This window comes from Lampetra fluviatilis, chromosome 2 (assembly GCF_964198595.1).
Source record: "Lampetra fluviatilis chromosome 2, kcLamFluv1.1, whole genome shotgun sequence".
In the NCBI taxonomy this organism is placed as follows: Eukaryota; Metazoa; Chordata; class Hyperoartia; order Petromyzontiformes; family Petromyzontidae; genus Lampetra; species Lampetra fluviatilis.
In genome coordinates, this window is record NC_136276.1 from 10,626,225 (window position 1) to 10,647,964 (window position 21,740).

At 38.9% G+C, this 21,740-nt stretch overlaps 1 protein-coding gene across 4 annotated transcripts in view; it reads left to right on the forward strand.

Annotated features, from left to right (window-relative positions):
• The window catches only part of LOC144942254 (acid-sensing ion channel 1-like), a 201,265-nt gene that overhangs the window by 167,875 nt on the left and 11,650 nt on the right, over positions 1–21,740 (forward strand). For 2 of the 4 annotated variants that reach the window (XM_078869018.1, XM_078869002.1), the window contains 2 exons: positions 19,634–19,784; positions 21,304–21,431. In XM_078869018.1, the coding sequence (XP_078725144.1) occupies positions 19,634–19,784; positions 21,304–21,431 (279 nt within the window). Of the gene's footprint in view, positions 1–19,633; positions 19,785–20,603; positions 20,732–21,303; positions 21,432–21,740 lie in introns of all 4 variants that reach the window. The other 2 variants (XM_078869009.1, XM_078869027.1) reach the window with 2 other exon arrangements.

The following is a 21,740-nucleotide window of genomic DNA, read 5'->3' on the forward strand; positions in this document are numbered from 1 at the left end:
TTACCCGTAAATTAGCAAATGCCGTATATGACGCATTGTTCCTGCAGTCAGGACGGTCGTGGAACATATTCCTCTTTGCTCAAATGTTTACATTGGTTTTGAAACCTAACGTGCAATGCCTTGCTTTTCCAATGAGTGTCATTGGTCGTCCAGTGTTGCCAAACAAATGGAACGTCAAATCCTCATCCCGCCAGCTTTAGGATTAAAATGTGAAGCTGCTCCAGCCACACATTACCAGAGCTGGAATTGTTACTGACCTGGAAACCTTGTGACCAATTCTCATTGCCGAGATCAATTCCAATCAGTAAAGATGTTGATCTTTTTCAATCAGCTATACGGAGTGAAGGCTTCATAATGGATGTCGACTGCTTGGACAAATGCTATCACATCTTCTAATGACTCATCGTCAAGCTAAGTGTTAAGTGGACGCCTGCTGCAGTGCCGTTACAATTTTTTTTGAACACGGTTGTAGGTTCCGATTGACTATGCTCAAAGTATTTGTCATGAATTTCTGGGCTGTGTCAGCATATTATTTAGGCTCTTCAGCCGTTTTTTCTTAAAATATACAGCATATTATGTAGAGTGTATATGGAGATGAATCTTATTTCTTTAAATATAAATACACTCAAAATGTTTGTGCGGATGGGCAATTCCCTTTCATAAATGTGCTGTCTCATGTGTGACTGTGTCAAGCAGTTTGTGATAAGTCTGAGTTGATGGAACCAAGTTGTTTTATTTTGCCGTAGTTGAAATTTGAACGATAGTTTTCAGTTGTTACCTCCCAATTTTCTGGGGCTCAAAATAAAAAAATGTGGGATATCATATTTTTCTAGTTAAAACCATATACTCAACTATATTTGTACCAAAATTACAGCTCTTCATGTCTTCTAGAGCATCTTCAGACTTTCTATCAGTCAGTCACTCAGTTATACCCTAATAATCACCCATCAAATTTCGATTTAAAGCTTTCTTGACTGCAGGGATTCATCTTATTGGTTCTTTCGGTAAAGTCACGTAGAAGGGAAGTAATAAAATAATAAAAATAAAACATATTAAAATAATTCTCACGACGTTTCGGCCACAACGCAAGCAGCCGTCCTCAGGTCGTGAGAATTATTTTATTATGTTTTCTTTTTATTATTTTATTACTTCCCTTCTACGTGACTTTACCGAAAGAACCAAGAAGAATCACACATCATTTATCCACTGCTGGATAAAGGCTTTCCCAAGTGGTTGCTATTCCTCATGGTCTCACGATGAAATGATCCGTTTACTCCTGCACATGACCTGCCTTGTCGCTCCATTCTATCAATCTCAACCATCAGCCTTCATCCCTTCCAGTGACATATCCTGCCCAAGCCAAATTGTCTACTAGGCAATTTTATGCGTGAAATTTGTGAAAGTTAAACATCAACAGTCTTTGTTCATGCGTATGTTATATTGTTTCATTGCATATGCATATATTATATTGTGCAATTGTTTAATTTGGCCAATGATTACGTGTTCAAATCCACATTTCATCTACACTGTGTCGGGTCTATACTATATACATTAATGGGCACTAAATTTATGTAATGTAAAAAAAACAATAAAAAGGCATTGACTGTGACTGCTGCAAATGTAATAGAACATCCATCATCAGGTGATGCCTATTGATCATTCATCTGTGAAATAAGTTGAACACTAATCACCTTTTGGGTCACAATTAATTATGTTTTAACTATGAGTTTAAACTTTAGCAAGGACAGTTACTGGAATTTGTTTCAGGGCAGGTGGGTAATAATTGTGTAATTCTCCACAGTTTTGTGCTACGGTATATGCACATCATCTGTGGAGTGATACGTGTTATCCTGAGAATCTGTGGAGAAACGGAAGAGGGCAGCATTCACTGATGGGACTGCTTGCAACGTAAATAATTAATCAAATAGTGACTTGTCTGTCACACTCTTTTATTTAAGTATTTTCTACGAAATGCATTCGTGTTTGCATACTCCAGCGAAGGTTTATGTTGATAGTATATTCGTATGATACAGGACTATCATCATTATCAATTGCATCTCAAGTAGATTGCATAGACATGCCTAAAGGCACCTTTTAGATATTTTGATGTTTGCAATGTCCAAATTTGTTGGAATTTTTGTATTATAAATTTCCTTAACTTGTAAAAGCATCTATGGCATACATTTATACATTGTTATATACGTACATACACTGTTTCGTGATGCATCTGTTCATAATTGGGATAGTCATCTTGGTAAACTAAAGAAAACCTAGAATGTAGACAATTTGACAAAGCTGTTAGACGTGCATTACAAAAAAGCCGTTGTGTGATATGCCTTTAGTATTTGGATAATTTCCAAAATAGTTCAGTGTGACTGTAAGGCAGGGTGTGTCTCCTTGACATTCGGTGTGCTGTAAGACATCAGTTAAACCTTGTGAGGGCAGTGTGCATCCCACTGTCGATAGCAAGACAATTCCAGGCACTGTTGTTGCTTTTGTAAAAAAAAACACTCGCAGCGTGAAGTCACCGTTATCAGAACATCGGCTCGGTGAGCTTCTGTGTTGGAGGCTGCCTGCTCACTGGGTGGCTCATCAGCTGACACGTCACATCTCTGGATATGCGCTGGCGTGAAATCTGACGAGGAATACTATTCGCGCCTGTGGAGAAAGGTCATTGGAGCGCAGTTTGCCGGTAACACGGTGGTCAAGAGTGCTGCTGTGTTTGGAATTTGAAAGGAAATCGGAAAAAACACGTGGAAACTGCTGCGTTAGCGAAATGGAATACTCAATGTAAGAGCTGAATGAATTGAAGATCAAGTTCCCGTCAGTGAGTTCATGATTCTGCCGATGGGAAGTACAGTATTTTTTCACATTTCTTATTGTATTATGCTTGTCTTGAATATATAAACGAAAGCATTATAATTGGATACGTGTTTATAATAGGATAAACGTTACATTTTCATATACTTTTACTTTAATAATGTATATAAAACATTTATTGAATGTAAAATATTCAACCATCTTTGCTTATAAACTATACACTTAGGGAAAATAATAATAGTAGTATGTGCACATCCAGAAACTAAATTGTTAAAACAGCTAGCTTGCTTTATAAATTCTTGGAGAGTTGTATTTTATAGAATCTTGAGAGTTATTTTTGTTGGTATTCTATTCTGATGTTTGGCCAACCTTGCCATGATTGAACTGGAAGAGACAGAGCGTGACCAGGAGCCAGAAACTATTACAAGGGAACAGAATGCATTACCCTGCCGACCGAGGTTGCAAACCCATCATCACTTTGCCTACAACACCAAATTACACGGTGTGAAGTACATCTTCCTTAGCCGTCATTGGTTTTTGTGGCTCTTGGCTGTCTTGACATCAGTGAGCCTCCTACTCACTTGGTCCAATAACCGAGTGCACTACCTATTGTCCCATCCAGTACACACGAATATGCAAATGATCTTTGTTCACAACCTCACCTTTCCGACCGTTACCTTCTGCAACAACAACTTGCTGCGTTTCTACAAGATGACACGGCAGGACCTGCACTTGGCAGGCAACTGGCTGGGTCTGTTGACCGATAATGGCACAGCCAGGCCGGAGGTGCTAGATTTTCTGGAGGACACTGGTAGAAAAACCTGGTTCAAGAAGTTCGCAAACTTTTCCATGTTCCTGCCGGCACCCGTCTCCAATTTGGAAACGCTCCATCTGATTAACCGGTCAGGCCACCAACTGGATGAAATGCTCCTTGACTGCAAGTTCCGTGGGAGACATTGTACCCTGACCAACTTCTCCACAGTGAGTTGGCATTTAATTTCCATGACCGCTGTGCCATGTTTCTGTTTTTACTACAAATCTGTATAAATGAGCCATTAAAAATATACCAATAAGTTATGAAACGTACAGTTGTAGCAACAATGATATTCAACCTCTGTTAGATGTCCCTCGTTAAAGCTAAGGACATTTGAAGGGAAATCATAATAATTGTAGGAGATGCTTCTCGTGGGATGAAACGTGACAGTTTTGTTTTTGTGCCATCGTTGGTCTTTGTTCGGGTAAAAATACAGTACTTTATAACATTGTAATGCTGATTGGTATTTATATTCGTGTAAAATATAAATTTTGGCATGTAGTCATGATCTAGTCTTAATAAAAGATTACAAATGCTTAATCATTAGCGATTCATGGAACTTATTTATATTATGTATATTGTGTACTTCAAATGTATGGATACTGATGCCAATATGTTTTTAATTATTCAAGCATTGGACACCCAGCCTGTCAATACAAAGACATCTAACCTAGTAATGAAACTCAGAGAGTTAGTTAACATTGGTAGAAAGGATGGAAACATCATAGCAAGTTAAGATTTTACCTGGTTAATCATGTCCTTCCAATGATTGCTCAATTTGTACCCATCTTCTCGGTTGAAGTTGTGTCTGTTTATATATCTGGATGGCTTCATGAACAAATCTTTGATGATAGCCAGTGGGTTTGCAGAGTACCTTCGTCTTGGAAAAAGTCAATATCGTGTGAGCCCACAGCGTTAAAACAATAATCAGCCACGGCCGAGGTATTGGTCCTGCCGTGTTTTAGATCCGCCTTGTGTTCACGAACACGGTCCGAGACATGTCGTTTAGTTTCCCCAATGTAGCTACTGCCACAGACAACTTAGTTTGTAGACACCGAGGTATTGCATGTCAGGGATCACATCCTTCACAGATGGGATCAGATCACGAATTTTATGTACCGTGTTGAATCGAGCCTGGATCTTGTGTTTGTTCATGATTTTGGAAATATTTTTGGTGACCCCTGCTATGTATGGCAAGGTGATGGTTTTGATTGGGTCCTCAGATGTTTTTTCCCCACGGTTGGGGTGACAGCTTTGCGGATTGTATGGTCCGAATATCCATTCATCTTGAGGGCTTTGTGTACGTGCTCCAGTTCATTGCCTAGGTGGTGCTGATCGGAGATGCAATGGGCCCTATGGTGTAGGGTTTTGATTAGGGAAATCTTCTGGGTTGGATGGTGGTGGGAGTCAGGTTTTAGATAGGCATCCGTGTGGGTGGCTTTCCTGTAGACAGAGTGTCCCAATGAGCCATCTGGTCTCTTTTCGATTAAACATCCAAGAATGGTAACTTGACATTTTTTACACTTCCATGGTGAATTTTATGACTGGGTGTATGGAATTTACGTGGTTGAAGAATTGGTTCAGTGCTAGCGGGTCACGTGGCCAGATGACGAACGTGTAATCTACGTCTCTCTTCCACAAGGAAGGACGTTGAGTGGATGCCTGGATGGCATCGTCTCACATTTTTTTCATGAAAACATTGGCTACCACTGGCGATAAGGGAGAACCCATTGGGGTACCTTCATCTTGTTTGTAGAATGTACCATTCCAGGTGAATTAAGTGTTGATAAGACAATGTCTCACCAGGGTTGGTACATCAGTATTCAGTCCTTGTTGGACCAAATCTTCAATGATTGCAATTGTGTCAGGCACAGGAACTTTGGTGAAAAGAGAGACCACATCGAAACTAACAAGAAAATCACCTGGAGATAGTGAGATGTCTTTAATTAGAGAAACCAAATGAGCTGAATTAAGTACAGTGCCAGTGAATGGAAGCAAAGTCTCAGACAGAAATCGGGCCAGTTTGTAGGTGGGTGAGTCAACAATACAATGTGGGTTTATCTTACCTATATAAATGTAAATGCATGTGTTTTATTATAATTACGCGCTGTATTTTACATTAACGAATTCGTAACAGCATTTAGAATATGCGAATATGATTAAAACAAGTTTTACCGATTTAAAAAGTGATTTCACGAATATAAAAAAAAATCAATGTTGAGAATAATCGTAGTGCAATATTAAGTTAATATCACTGCCAGTTCATATCACCATATGTCACGATATATCATATGCCACGATGTAAGCAGGTACACGTTTATTTAAATAATCTAATCATGGACTAAAAAAAGTGTTCCACTTCAATCATAAAACATGCGCATTCTGCTTTATATGCTGTCAACATCGGACACTTGGGAGCGGGATCCATACGATGATATTCTTAGGTTTTTTAGGTAAAGTCACGTGACTTTACCGGAAAAAACCTAAGAATATGATTCCTTGCAGTCACGAAAGCTTCAAATCTAGAATCCATACGATGCTTCGGCAAAGGCCAATGTGTTAGAATGCATGTAGTGTACATTGTGCATAGCAACCACATCACCTATCTCATGCAGACCTCATTTGTATCATGTTAAGTGGATTTTTTCGAATCATAACCTGGCTTTTATTGGGGGGGGGGAAGAAGTTGGTTGTTATGAAAAATAATCTAACCATCATTATTTAGAAGAGTTAGCTTGAATTTAATGTTAAAAACTTAAAATGTAACTGCTGTATACCAAAATTAGTTTATGCTACACAAAACCTTTCATATGAAATTGTGAATCAAATATAAATAGTATTCATATTAAAACACTTATTTTAAGGTTTTTACTCATTTTAGGTATGTATAATCATTCTTATTTAACACTATCCTATTAGTCGCCACTCTTGTGGGATCCACGTGAAATTGATATTATCTGCGGCCTAATACTTTTTAATTTCTATTATCTGCATTTTCCCTTGCTTTGTAGAATGTCTTCCTATTATCCTGAAGGTTTTTGTAAGGAGTGGATTGCAGGAGTTCCCCATCGTGAATTATCATATTATCCGTGATTATCCACAATGTTTCCCCCTGTAGATAATTGAAGCAAATCTGTGGATTACTGCCATACATCATAGGATCTGCCATATTGGTCACGGACATCACTGTGGCTTAGAGAGGCTCTCCTGTGCTTTAAAAGCTATGCATACAACTATGCAAATTTTATATAAATTATGAAAGTCACTATGTTTTACGTGATCTAAATGAAGGTGGATTCTGAATAATATTTTTGTCCGGACACAATTGACAATGACACACCTAAGAGCAAGGTAGTAGCCAAACATAGAATACAATTTGGACTTAGCGAGGATATTAATGTGGCTGTATCTGAAGACATGCTATTCAAATAGGGTTTATAAGATACTGCAGGGCAGACGGAGAGTATCGTGTGGTAAGGTGCTGTTTAAACCAATTCAAAGTGAAGCTGCAGTCCGTTATAGGCAGAGGAGATGAGAATAATTTTGAGTTTGCACTCGAACAAGGTAAGGGAAGATGTAGCATTTCAGTTGCTACCCAAATAGATGAAAAATAAAGACTACTTTATGAAATTAAAAATACGATTATGGCATTTTGATTGAGGGTGGTGTTCACTAAACACGTTGCCTTCGTGGAATTATATGGTCCACATTGAATGCAATTGTGAATATAATTTATATGTGCGAGTGCCCAGATTGGATTATAAATATTAGAGTTCTCGGCATCTATAGCTACAGAAACACGAGTTACACGTGAGGTAAATGATGCGATTTATAATGCCGTGTACTTTGAAGTATTCTGTTTTGTGTTATAAGTGTTTAAAATTTTCCATCATGGATAATTGTTTATTTGTGAAAAAAGTTTATTGATAAATATATGCTTTATGTTATGGCTAAAATCTATTATGATTGTAATACGCTGTTGAAGATATACACACACAAAAATGAGTATGGTTGTTATTGCTAATATCCCTCATACATTCCCTTGAGCAATATCGTTGCAAGTTAGAGTGATAATTGTGCCCATGTACTTACAACAATCAGATGTTCAGCTACAAGGATGACATGTGCAGCAATATAATTTTAAGTAATGTGCAAAAAATGTGCAACAATATTCAGTGGAATTTAATTAAACAATGAATGACATTTCAGAACTCTTGTGAAATATATGTTCCTGATGACGACCACTTGTGTTGCGATCGAAATGTGATATATTTTTTGATTATTTTTGTATTGACTTTATTTTAATTTTTAGTATTTTATTGTTATAATATTTTTTTATATCTACGTGCCATTACCGAAAGAACCATAGATAATAAATATCTGGATATTTCAGTACAATATGATTAATGCATACTGAGGGGTCTGTTGCTCAAATGGGCACATGTAAGTGGCTTTTGTAAGACAGCCAATAGGCCAATTTATCTTTGCTCATTATATATTAGGCCCGCCTGCCAGTCTGTCCATACAAGAACACTAAATCAATGAAACCACACAGTGATAATATATATGTGCATTAGAATGTGTACAACGGTGTAAGTGCAGGCGTCTAACATTTGTATGTTGGTTAGCGTGTCTCTATGGGCACATTTCCGTGTGCGATCGAATTGGCCAAACAATGATGGAAACTTCATTAGAGGGCAGGATTTTGCCAGCCTTTTTGCAAATGGAAAAGGAAAATGGTGTTTCGTCTCATATGTGTAATTATTGTCCTCTCACCTTGACTTCATCAATATGCAAAGTGATGGAATCTATCCTAGACTATCAGCTCCATGAATTGGAATCTTCTTAACCATTTATTGGTTCTGTTAAGATGTATCTACAGGTGACCTGTTAACTTATGTAATTCATATTTCGGGCTCAAGCCTGTCATTGGTGAAATGACAGTAGACGTTATTCATTGTACTCATTTAAATCACCAGCTGAAAGCATGAGTCATTTAGCTGCACGATGTGCAGATAATTTACTGTCAGCTACCACTGACTGGTATTCAATTCTTGATTGGGGTGACAAACACCTGGTAACGTTCAACTAATAAATACCCAGTCAATAATGAAATCAGGTAAGTCTGGCAATCCCATAGTTTCTCCCATAATAAACAAGAATATTCTTATCCATAGCAAACTATTCATCTGATTGACACAACAATTTTATCTGGCTTGCCATAGAATGGCTATCTTACTAATCTGGCGAAAAGAGGCATCGAAGAAGCTTGTTTTTATTTTTTGTATCAAACATTTTTTCACTCCGAACAGCTACGAAACAAGCACAAATTTGGCCCAATTTGAAATGTTCTTGTCATATCTGGGGTGGAGCACCCAGTTCTTAAATAGGTACACTTGATAGTTGTCGATGGAAAGCAGTCCAGGGTGATTGATGATCCAACACTCACCAATTCACTCCAGTCAATCGCTCACTGGCGGTCAATTGCCAACCTTATTTCTCTTTTATCAACCATAGTTAATGTTTTCATGAACTGAACTCAAACTGATCCTTTTATCTCATCCACAGTGTTCAACCAACGCACTGCAGGTCACAATACTTGTCTCTCTGTTTCTTTTCTTGAACTGCTCCACTTTAGAATTCCCTCCCACAGTCTCTTTTTCCAAAGTCTTATCATCTTGTACAATTCAAGAAGGGTGTTAACTCTTATCTAATACAACTTATTTTGTATGTATCTTGAACTTCTTACATACGTAGCCAAACGTGCTAATCGGTGTTGTTGGCCATTTCATATTCTGGGCCTTTGGTCCTGTGCGGATTTTTTTTTATTTATAAAAAAAAAATACTTTCCAAAAGAATACACAACATAACACAACATAAAAGAGCAGCTTGCTTCCTTCACAGTTGCATTCACTAGTGGATGTGCCAATTGTGGGTGCCTACTATTGCACTGGATTTGGCACCAGTAAGTGCCAGCAAGCAGACATGCAATCTTCACTATAATTGCTCTCCAGAGGTCTGAAATACAGAGCAGAGTGCTTTGTCTGTGGCAGGGTGCTTTGCAGGGATTGTAAATCATGTCTTCAGAGTATACATGTATCCCCTATAGCAATACATCCAGACAAACGGTATACCTTTTAACCTGGACTCTTCGGGCAAGTGTTGTTTGTAAGAACCACTGCCATTTTTCATATGTGCACACAACAACGATTTCCCTATAGAGGAAGTGTTCTTTGTGAGCACCTGTTGGCAGGAAAAGCACACAATGGGGTGACGTGGCCAGCACCATGCCTAGCCACCTTTGTCTCCCAAGTGCTGATGTTCACACACCGCACCAGCTCCTCATTTAAGGCCGAGTCAATCTAGTGGGGGCCCAGGACTGATTCATATTTCACTTGCCATTGACATTGGCAGTGAGTGGCGCAATGCGCCAATCATTTAACCACCACTGATGCATGCACATACACACATGCAAGTCCTTTATTTAATCACTTCAATAAACACCAAATGTGGCTGTATTTCTCATGGCTCTCTTCCACATTTTAATACCCTACCATATACTGTACCTAATATATATAATGTATTCAAACCTTTAATTGATTTGTCTCAGATAATTATTGCTCCTTTATTATTAATTATTATTCCTTCATTATATGTTATTGCATATTTCACATGGGAGTATTTTTGTAACGTCTTCTAAAGTGTCTTTGCTTATCTGTGTTATATCAAACAAGCAATACAAGTAATACAAATGTAAGTATTATTACACATGTATTGTGCATATTACAGTTCTAATAATTTACAGCCATTTTGTCAATACACTGCTCTATGCGGACGTCTCCATGATATGTCAATAATGGGGATTGTTTTTTTCAGTGTCATACTTCACTATGCTAGTCAGTGAAGGTTTTTGTAAGGAGTGGAAAAGGAACAGTTATAGCTTCATAACGCACTGCACCACTGCTCTGCTTTTGTATAATATGTTCATTGCTGTTCATACCCTGTAGGAATGTGTTCTTGGTTTTTTATTCATATATAATATTGTGAAAACCAGGCCTATAAGCGGAGTTTCGCATAATCCCAAAAAATCTTTCAGAATTTTCCTACATTATAAATATAATTGCAGACAAGAATATGTATCACTAAGAGTAGCAGTTTGAGTGTTTAATGGGCACATTCATATTCAGCATTGAATATCTGTTAAGTTGTGAGAAAAAAAATCCACCCGCATTAGCAATTTTTGCACATTCACTAACGGTGGAACAGTTTTTAAGTTTTAAAATGTGAAGTTTAAAATATGGAATGTTGTTGAAAAGAAAGTGTTTTTTTAGTCATTGTAGTTTTGAGTTGAAGTGCACTTAAATCGAATTTAACATGTTTTTAAATGTCTCCATTATCCACTATTTTTACTTTTAAGAGCAAGCTCTAATGCAGGGGGTCCTCATGGGTTCCAAGATAATTTATTGAAAGTCGGTGCATTCCCATTCGCGGTGGTGGGTGAATCATTTTGATACATTGTGAGTAAACGTACGTTTCATAGCTTGATTTAATTACAGCATTTGCACTCTTGAATTCGGTCGTGAAATATGAAGCAGGCCCCAAATGTGAGGCGTGTCTCACTGCTAATTGTCTAAATCATTTAGTCGACGACTTGAAAAAAATGTTCAAAGGGAGGCCCTCCATTTTAAAGGTCTATCAATCTGCCAACACCAATTTTTTCTTCCTGTTCAGTAGCAATACTGAAAATGTTGTTTATTATCAGAGAAGACACTTTTATTTTAATACTGTACCATTTTCTAAAATATAAGCGCTGTATTCTGTCTGAGTAATGGCCAAAGCGACCAACTTCTGTGTTAATATTCATCGCGGAAATGTGTTTAACACACTTGAGAACCCTAATGGAACAGCCTTGTATCGAGTCAAATGGAAATAATGACAATAAAATTGGAAATATTTTTTAAAGTGAATATAGAATTGTAGCCAATCTTATAGTAAAATTCCTTCATCAAAAAGTAGCAAAATAAAAGTTGTGTTTTCGTCAAGAGTCAATAAACCAGTTAGATTTGGTCAATTTAGATGGTTTGCAAATGGGCTCAACAATGACCAAATGAACACCATCATTATTCTGCAGTACCTCTCACCCCTTGCCCATTGCTGATCGCAGCAAGCTCTGCATGCTTATTTGTTTCACTCTGAAGACCACAACCTACGTTTGATGGCTGTGTAAAATTATTTGTTTAGCTAGGTTGCTCCCAGTATGAAAGGTTTTGTGAAAATATCTCTCTACAGCCTTCATTGCGTTTTGCAGAGCATCTTGGGATACACTTGCATTTAGACACGATATAAATCCAAATGTCATTGTACATTTCGATTTAAAGCTTTCGTGACTGCAGGGGAAATGTGTTTAATTTTCATTGTACATTATTGTCAATATAGCTTTATATTTGTTTTATGTGACTGACAGTATTATTATAAATAAAACTATTTGGTGGTAGTGCACAAAAAAGTATAAGGCACTGTTATTGTGCATTTTAAAAAATACATTTAGTGAACTAATTCAATTTCATTCAGAATTTTCATTCATTCAGTGTATGCTTTTTAACGTCTATTTTGGAACAATACCGTTCATTTGCTAGAACTGTAAATGAGCAACTCATTGCCCATATCGTAAAAATTACAATACAGTTAACATTTAAACATGGTACTTGCAATGCACATGCATTAGGTTAAACATAACATATTGGACTGTATTGGAAGTGATGTGCAAATATTAATAAAAGAAACTCACTTGTATCATTAACATTGCTTTATAATAGAAACATATATCACGTATATTACGGTAGTATGAACCTTCTGCTCAACGAGAGAGAAGGTATCTTCTTGATTCTTTCGGTAAAGTCACGTAGAAGGGAAGTAATAAAATAATAAAAATAAAACATAATAAAACAATTCTCACGACGTTTCGGCCACAACGCAAGTAGCCGTCCTCAGGCGAAGAATGAAACACCACCAAGCTTGGAGCGTATATTTAAGCTGGGTTAGAGGGGGGGAGGTGGGAAGAAGAGCGCCTAGACAAAATAATTTGCATATCAAGAGGAATTCAGCATATGGAAAATGCGTAGGAGGTGGGCGGGGGGGGGTTCCAAATCAATACTATGCCCGTGCATTATGCAGGATTAGCAGCATCAAAGGGGGGGGGGACATTAGCAAAGGAAAGGAATGTTAATAGTATGTAGCTGCAGTTACTAAACAACCACGTAAAAAACTAAAGTATAAACTGCATAACAAACTAAAGTATAAACTACATAGCATCATCAGTATACTTACTATACTCTACAATAAGCTGAATTACTAACAGTAAGTAATACATAAAAAATCCTACGTTGCAAAAAATGATATAATATGCTTCCATCTAAACTTTATTCTCTTACATCACACGCGTCTATACCGTACTATATACTGCCATAGACAAACCCAACATTACATTACATACTGTATTGCTATAAACCACCCTAATATAACACTATGTATTATTCTACCCACCCTAATGTGTATCGAAATGGTTTATTACGTCCTTCCAATGATTGCTAAGCCAGAATCCATCTTCTCGGTTAAAATTGTCTCTGTGTTTGTATATGTGGATCGCCTCATGAACGAATCTCTCATGATAGCCAGATGGCTTGCAGAGAACCTCTGTCTTGGAGAAGTCAATGTCATGTGAGCCCACTGAGTTGTAACAGTGATCTGCCACGGCTGAGGTGTTTGTCCTACCGTGTTTCAGGTCAGCTTTATGTTCACGGATGCGGTCCGAGACATGTCGTTTGGTTTCCCCAATGTAACTGCTACCACAGAGAGAAGGTAGATAGTTGTATGAGGCAGCGTTAATGATGAATGAGGTAATAGTTTTTAATATGAGCATTTGGTTATATTAAGATACATATTTAGTTTAGTTTTTGTAAAGTTCTTGAATGATATTAAAACAGTACATATATTAACAGTAACTTTTTAGGTAAAAAAAACTGGGTATCAAATTATCTCATTACTGTTCGTTATACTTGGGCAGCAGGACGGTGTGGTGGTAACACTTGTGCCTCACAGCAACAAGGCCTTGGGTTCCATTCCCCCGACTCAGGTATGTTTTGTATGTTCTTCGGGTTCTCCAATTTCCTCCTAAAGCAAAAAAAACCCAAAACATGCAATGTACCTGGTATTGGCCAAACATCCCAATGCTACAAATGTACCTGCAAACGACTCAATTGGGATCACACGTAGTAACATCGCCCCTCTACAGGGAAACATTATTGTGACCCTCGTGATAAAGAGTTGAGACTCAGGAATGAAACTGCGGGCGCATTCGAAATGTCTACTTTGTCAGATAGTACTCTTTATGTTGCGCGTGGTTTTTCGAGATGAATACTGCTTGCATATATGTGCGTGCACGTAATGGATGTTAAGCACAAATATTCCTAAGTGATAAAGCTTCCATTAGCCTCACAAAATTAAGCTAATATTTATGGAAAACATCAGATCAATTTATTTGATGATTTAATATACATTTTAATATGAAATGTGTACCACATATTGTTGTTTATAATTGTTTTGTAAAGGGTATGGGTGCCTTCTAATGTTTGCATATTTATATTAGTATGCAAACTACTGTAGAAATTCACAAGAAAGGCTGCCTGTGGTTATGATAATAGGGGGTTCCCCTTTCTGGCAATAAAACAAGCGTTAAGATGTTAAAACGCCAAATTGAAACATTTGCAAGGAATCATGTCTGCATTAACCACATATACTTGTGGTGAACATGCAAACAAAAAAACATGCTCTGGTAGTATATGCATTGTCTTTGTAACTGATTGGTCCACACCCGAGACAGCTTTCTTTAGAGCCTCGTCTCAAACAGTGTGAGACCAGAGGACGCCAAAAGGCGAACCGCAGAAAGACAACGCACATTGAGAGCTCGGGGTGAGCAGCTACATCATGAGACCTCCTTTAATGTTTCCTGGTGTAGTGGATTCAACAACGTACTCCTTGGAGGCAACACATTTATTGATACCAACACAAAGGGGTAACTGCCCCTTTACCAGATAATATCCTATGGTGGTGGACCACCAGGCTAACAACACTAAATACACTGGGAGTAGCTACAACGGACAGGCTCCCGGCTTGGGTCCAGGTCCACGTGTTGGTGACTCTTCTCGGACGTAGAACGTAGATCTTCAGATGACAACAGCAACGCTGAACCCCGGTCCCTCTGGGGACCCGGCTTATATCCTCACTGGTCGTGGCTGGCTCCGCCCTTGGCCACGACCACCTTCTCGAATCCTCGAGCAGGATCTCACCCCGACACGTGACCACCCCTAGCCCCCCACTTGGGGCCCGTGTGTAGACTTTACCAGTCACGTGCCTTCCAGGGTCAACAAGAGTGCCATGGCCTACAGTAACCCCATTCATGGCCGGCACCCTCACACCCCCTCCTATAGGGGACAGCACTGCACGCCGAGCGTGGTGCCACTCAGCGCTCTCTATCAGCGCTCACCGAGCCCCTCTAGAGCTGGTTCGGGGTGTCCGCGGTGTCGGCATTACCCAGTGACATCCACAGTGACATCCACGATGTCACTACACTGGCAAATGAGGTCTCATGATGTAGCTGCCTGTGGTTGTTACATTAAATTAAGAGTGCAGAAACATGATATGCAAACCAAGTATAGCACATATTGCATGGGAAATTTGTCCGTGCTTCAGTAAAAAGAGAACATATTAAGGTGACATTTTCTATCTATGAAGCTAGAGCATCTCCCTTCCCTTATGCATATTGTGTAGTAATTGGTTTCTAAAACCACCACTTAATGAAACCAACGCTTGTGATAGTGTTAATACTCGTATGCTGAAGCCAAATGTATCAAGCACATAGTTATGTAGCTTCTCTTAATCCACGTTGAAAATGTAACTTTTTTTTGTTACCTTTCATTTAATATCTAAAGGAAGTACATTTTGTCGACAGCACTGCACTCCAAACTCTGATTAAGGGGCCGTCCATGAATGATGTCACGCACCTGGGGGGAGGGTCAGATATTTGTGACGATGTGTGACGGGGGGGGGTGAGAAATCTGACATCACATCAAAATGCGCAACTTTAAATAAATACTAGCATAAGTACCCGGCGTTGCCCGGGTGAAAAATATATTTCTTAATAACCTTACATATATACACACCCTCACCACTCACCACTCACCCTCACCATTCTCCCTCACCACTCATCCTCACCAATCACACCCTCACCAATCAGCACTCACCACTCACCCTCAACACTCACCCTCACCACTCACCACTCATCCTCACCATTCACCCTCACCACTCTCCCTCACCACTCATCCTCACAAATCACACCCTCACCACTCTCCCTCACCACTCTCCCTCACCACTCATCCTCACCACTCTCCCTCACCACTCTCCCTCACCACTCATCCTCACCAATCACACCCTCACCAATCACCACTCACCCTCAACACTCACCCTCACCACTCACCACTCACCCTCACCATTCACCCTCACCACTCTCCCTCACCACTCTCCCTCAGCACTCATCCTCACCAATGACACGCTCACCAATCACCACTCACCACTCACCCTCAACACTCACCCTCACCACTCACCACTCACCCTCACCACTCTCCCTCACCACTCATCCTGACGAATCACACCCTCACCAATCACCACTCACCACTCACCCTCAACACTCACCCTCACCACTCACCCTCAGCACTCACCCTCACCACTCAACCTCCCCTCACCACTCACTAATCACCACTCACAATCGCCACTCACAACCGCCCTCACCATTATATTTTTTCCCCAGTCAACGGCGGATATTTCCAATTCGTAGCAGTTTATATCAAGTCTATAAGCAACTTATATTAAACAGGAAGCGTGATCCTAAAGTAATTTACAACCTTCGATTAGTCCTTTGTGCGATTCAAATAATCGATTCCTGGCATGTTGGGGGTTTACATTTTGAATGATAGAGTTTCATTTTCATTGTTATTTAATTTTTTTATGTTTTCAGGAGTTTTTAATTACATTTTTGCCCCGGTCAAAGCCGGATATTTTCCGTTCGTAGCAGTTTATATCGACTTTAACCAACTTATAGTAAACGGGAATCGTCCGAATCTAAAGGAATCTACAACCTTCGATTCCTTTGCGCGATTCAGAGAATCGATTCTTGGCGCGTCGGGTTTAAAAGTAATTACACAGTTGTTTTTTCATTGGTATGTAATGTTTGAAAGTTTTCATAAGATTTTAAATGTATTTTCCCCCCGGGCAACGCTGGGTATATCGAGTTTATACCACAAATGCGTGCGCATATTTTTAACGGGAATGAAAAATGGCGTCCACCCGGCAGCGAATGCGTCGCTACCCGTTGCCAGGGGCAACCGCCGTCCAATGAAACTGCGTATGGTCCGGCGACACACAGACACACAGACAGACAGACAGATTTGCGATTTTATATATATAGATAGACAACACGTTCCACTTAATTAAATATACTTTTAAATAAATGTTTTCTCCTACAAGATCAGAGCGCAACGGCACATTAAATACGCACTACGATGACAATAGTTTAAAGCGATTTGAAGCATGTTTTATTTTGGGGGGGGGGGGGGGGGCACAGCTTTGTGACGTCATATTTGAGGGGGGTCTGACTTTTTGTGACGTCGGGTGACGAGGGGGTGGATTAAAAATCGTCCAAAACCGCGTGACGTCATTTATGGACGGCCCCTAATGGCAATACTTACATTTATCAAATTATGTGCAAAGCATAACACATTTTTCACTTTTGAATGGACGTTAATTTTACAACTGAGATTATTCACGACAATTTTTCCCCCCCACAGACTTATTCAAAAGACATTGTACTTTTTTCTCATGAGTTAAATAAAACAAGATTTGGTGTCGCGATTTAAGGAGAAAAGTTACGTGTGAATGCCCAGCCGGTTGACAAGAAAAATGGTTTTAAATACATGTATATGTATAGTCATCGTGATATGAGACCCTCAGAGGCAGTTGAGATAAAGGCTTCCAAAGTTTGTATGTGTAGCTTAGTTATTGGCCTTACCGGCCTACCGAAATGTGGGAAATTGCATGGTAAAACCTGACAAGCATGTGAGTGGGCCTCATTGATCTTGTATTTTGTCAACTGATTCTATGTTAATTTACAGCTTTTTGTCAACCCAGTATTCATTGAAGACCTCCGTATGCCCTTATCAGTCATGGGGGTTGTTTGACCATACTTCACAACGATGGTCTGTGTGGTTTATCGAAGGGGGTCTCTAACAAGTTCAGTTATCACTCGTCACTGATGTTAGGCATCGCTGTAAATCGAACTCTGGGTTCACAGCGCGATGTGCCACCACTCCACCCCAATGCGACTTGATGCAGTGTATGTGATTTTTTTTATGAACAACGCTGGTGTTCGTTGAAGGTATTTGATTCCCCAAAGACACTCAACAAACCGGGATAAATCACTTTGATCCTGTAATCTAATAAAGTCGGGTTGAAAAAATGCAGGAGTGCCTACGATTGGAAAGCATTCATCATGTCGAAAAGAAAAGTGGAAGTTACTAAACAATCGACAATTTTGACATCTACAGTGTATTATGCAATGCATATGTGTTTATGAAGGATTGAGCACTCAAAAAGAATATGTTATAATTTATAACTTTGATCTAATAAAAAAAAATGTCTAACTACTGTGGTGTATTTCATGAATTCTAAAATCTTGGGAATTGCAGCTTCATGATAAAACACAAACGAATCTCAAAATATATTCTGGTTCGATATACTTTGGAAAGAAAACATTATCACAGTACACTATTAGATTTCTAGTGGAGTGACTAACGTGTGTGTGCAGTTTTAATTCTGATATTTTTTATTCGTAAATTTGGATACATCTTGAAAAAACCCATACATTTAAAGATTGCTAAGTAAGCAACACAAATTTAGCACGAACAAATTTTGAAATGTTTAAAAGTGATTTTCAGCATCCAGTACACTGAATTTTTTTTTCAACGGATACAGAACGCGAGGTAAATATTGAGAGCAGAAATAAATAATTGCAGAACACTGTGAACTAAAAATGATAGAACATTTATTTTTTCGAGACTTATGATGCAGCAAATAATTTGCATATTTTTCTCACCTGGGCATTTATACATTTTTTACATATTATTTGTTATGTTTTATATTCGTTATGTTGCATAACAAATACGCCTGTTGAGATTCAATGGTAATACATTACCTGAGGGAGCTTATATCCCCCCCCCCCCGACACCGGCAAATCAACAAATGAAATTGTATTCATGATATTTGCATGATAAAACAATAACAATTGCTATTATTGTTGTCCGTCAATCACACCTCCGGTTACCACGGGTTGGCTACGTACGGTGCGATCGAAGTTCAACATACATACAATAATACGATTACACAATATTTACTCAAGATTTATCCCAGTAATGTTTAAAAGTAGGTTCGTGAGGTGAATGATTTCAATGTGATGCGAATTTGTGTTGATAGCCATATATGAGAGCAGCAAAAGGTTGATGATCATACTATACTGATATGGACGTACAGGGTATGCCGATCTAAAATAATCCTATGTTATTATACCCAATATTGTATAATCTTATGAACAGGTTTTGAAAAAATATGTTGACAAAATATGTCAAAATGAATCTGGTGTGCCAAAAAAATTCCTGCAACAGCGCTCTGACAAAATAAACAACCATGTTTACAATGTAAACCAAGAACATTTATGCAAACTAAACTCAGAAATGTAAAACAAGGGTTACTAAATGGACAGTAAACTTGCAACGAATGGCTCCTTAACGTTTCCTTCGTGTTCTGCGGTGTAAATTCTCTCTTTTTGCAGCCAAGTTTTCCAATGAGCGGAACTCACATTAGTGGCACGTAACCCGTTTTCTTTCCTCTCGCCAGGTGTTCACGCGCTATGGCAAGTGCTACATGTTCAACTCGGGCAAGGATGGGCGACCGCTGCTCACGACGCTGAAGGGCGGCACGGGGAACGGCCTGGAGATAATGCTGGACATTCAGCAGGACGAGTATCTGCCCGTGTGGGGCGAGACCGGTGAGATGACTCCGAGACGAAGGGGGCATCATGCCGGACAGGCGTTGAGTGGCAGGAGGCAGGGAGAGGGGACGATTCATGGGATGAATTACTTGAATTGGTTTTGGTAATTAAGTGCTTTCAATTAAATTTCGATTTAAAGCTTTCGTGACTGCAGGGATTCATCTTCTTGGTTCTTTCGGTAAAGTCACGTAGAAGGGAAGTAATAAAATAATAAAAATAAAACGTTGTGAGTTATTTTATTATGTTTTATTTTTATTATTTTATTACTTCCCTTCTACGTGACTTTACCGAAAGAACCAAGGAGATGCTTTCAATTAGTTCACAAATTTAAAAAAAATACTCAGTAAAGCCAACAATCAATTTTCGAGATCTTATACATTTGCTCATGAGCTTTCAAATTCTTCCCATAAAACTGAACTCTGTATTCCCACCAACCTCCATCTGCACTATCTTCAGCACCGAGGGCTCCTCTCATCCACTGCTTTAAGAGGCAGTTGCATATTTTCGAAGTAACATTTTATTCTGAGCTAAATTGTATTGATGTCTCTCATAACAAACATCGTTTACTTTAGTTATTTAAAAATAAAAATATTACAATTTGGAAACACATTCCAATTAATTCTTGTTCACGTTAGCCCTACAAACGACACTGTCTCTATACCATTGTGCATTCTCTGCGCTCACATTACTATGGATGATGATACGCTTTCCTTCACTTGTTTTAACCACCCGTTTTTAGCATTATTCACAGCCTCCACACTTAGTGACTCTGTGCTGCTTGTCAGCTGGCAACGCCCCTTTACCGTTTACTTTCAGATGAGATCTCCTTGGAAGCAGGTGTTAAAGTACAGATACATAGCCAAGACGAGCCTCCGTTCGTGCACCAGCTGGGCTTTGGTGTGGCACCCGGATTTCAGACTTTTGTCTCCTGTCAGGAACAGCGGGTATCTTGACAAAAAAATTATAATAATAAAATTTAAATCGAGAAAAGAGCCCTCAGCGATGGAGGAAGTAAATACTGAATACTCATGAAATGATCAAAAGTGGCTTCCACAGATGTTTGCTTTATTAGAGGTTTCTTTCTGCAAAATACGATATAGATGTTTGAAAGGAATTTACGTAAAATAATTTACATTTTGTAGCGGTGTAATATTTTTTTTAATTCAACCATTAACCTGAGGACTCTTTTACTATGTAATCGCAGTTTAAAGTCAATCAGCACTGACCATTTAAAAAAATTGTTGCAGCTACAGACGTTCTACCACCAAATTCTATTTTTTTAGTCAATAAATATCCTTACTGACTAACATGCAGGGTAAGGCACATGTTTAGTCTAGGGAAAGGTATAAAGCTACGAAGTAAAAGAGCACGTAATTACGGTGAAGGTTATAATATAGATGTGTTTTAAGTATGTAACATCTGTTGTAAATGGTCAGTGTGGGATTGATAATGCCGCAACTTTGTTTGGTTTCTTTTCGGTCATGTTTCACCTCATCTCACTGTGTCCACATGGAAGATGAAACCTCGTTCGAGGCCGGTGTTAGGGTGCAGATTCACAGTCAGAGTGAGCCGCCCTTCATTCACGAACTCGGATTTGGAGTTGCTCCCGGCTTCCAGACTTTTGTTTCCACTCAAGAACAGCGGGTAGAGTCAGTCGGGACTTGCTGCCTGCATCTCTTGCTTCCCTGCATGTTTCAGTGTGGTTTTTGTTTGTTTGTTTCAAAGTGCTTATTGGCATGCTGACAATGCATGTCACTGAGGCAATCAATGCTGGCCCAGCCTCATGCAATTTGCTGGAACAGTTTCACCAACGTCGTGTTGTTAAATGTGCTATCCTTATTGCATGCACAATTGAATGTAAAATTATTCAAGCTAGTAGTGACGGGAATGTAATGTTTAACATATGTGCAAACATAAGTCATGCTTAGAACTATTTAATATTGTTTTATTATG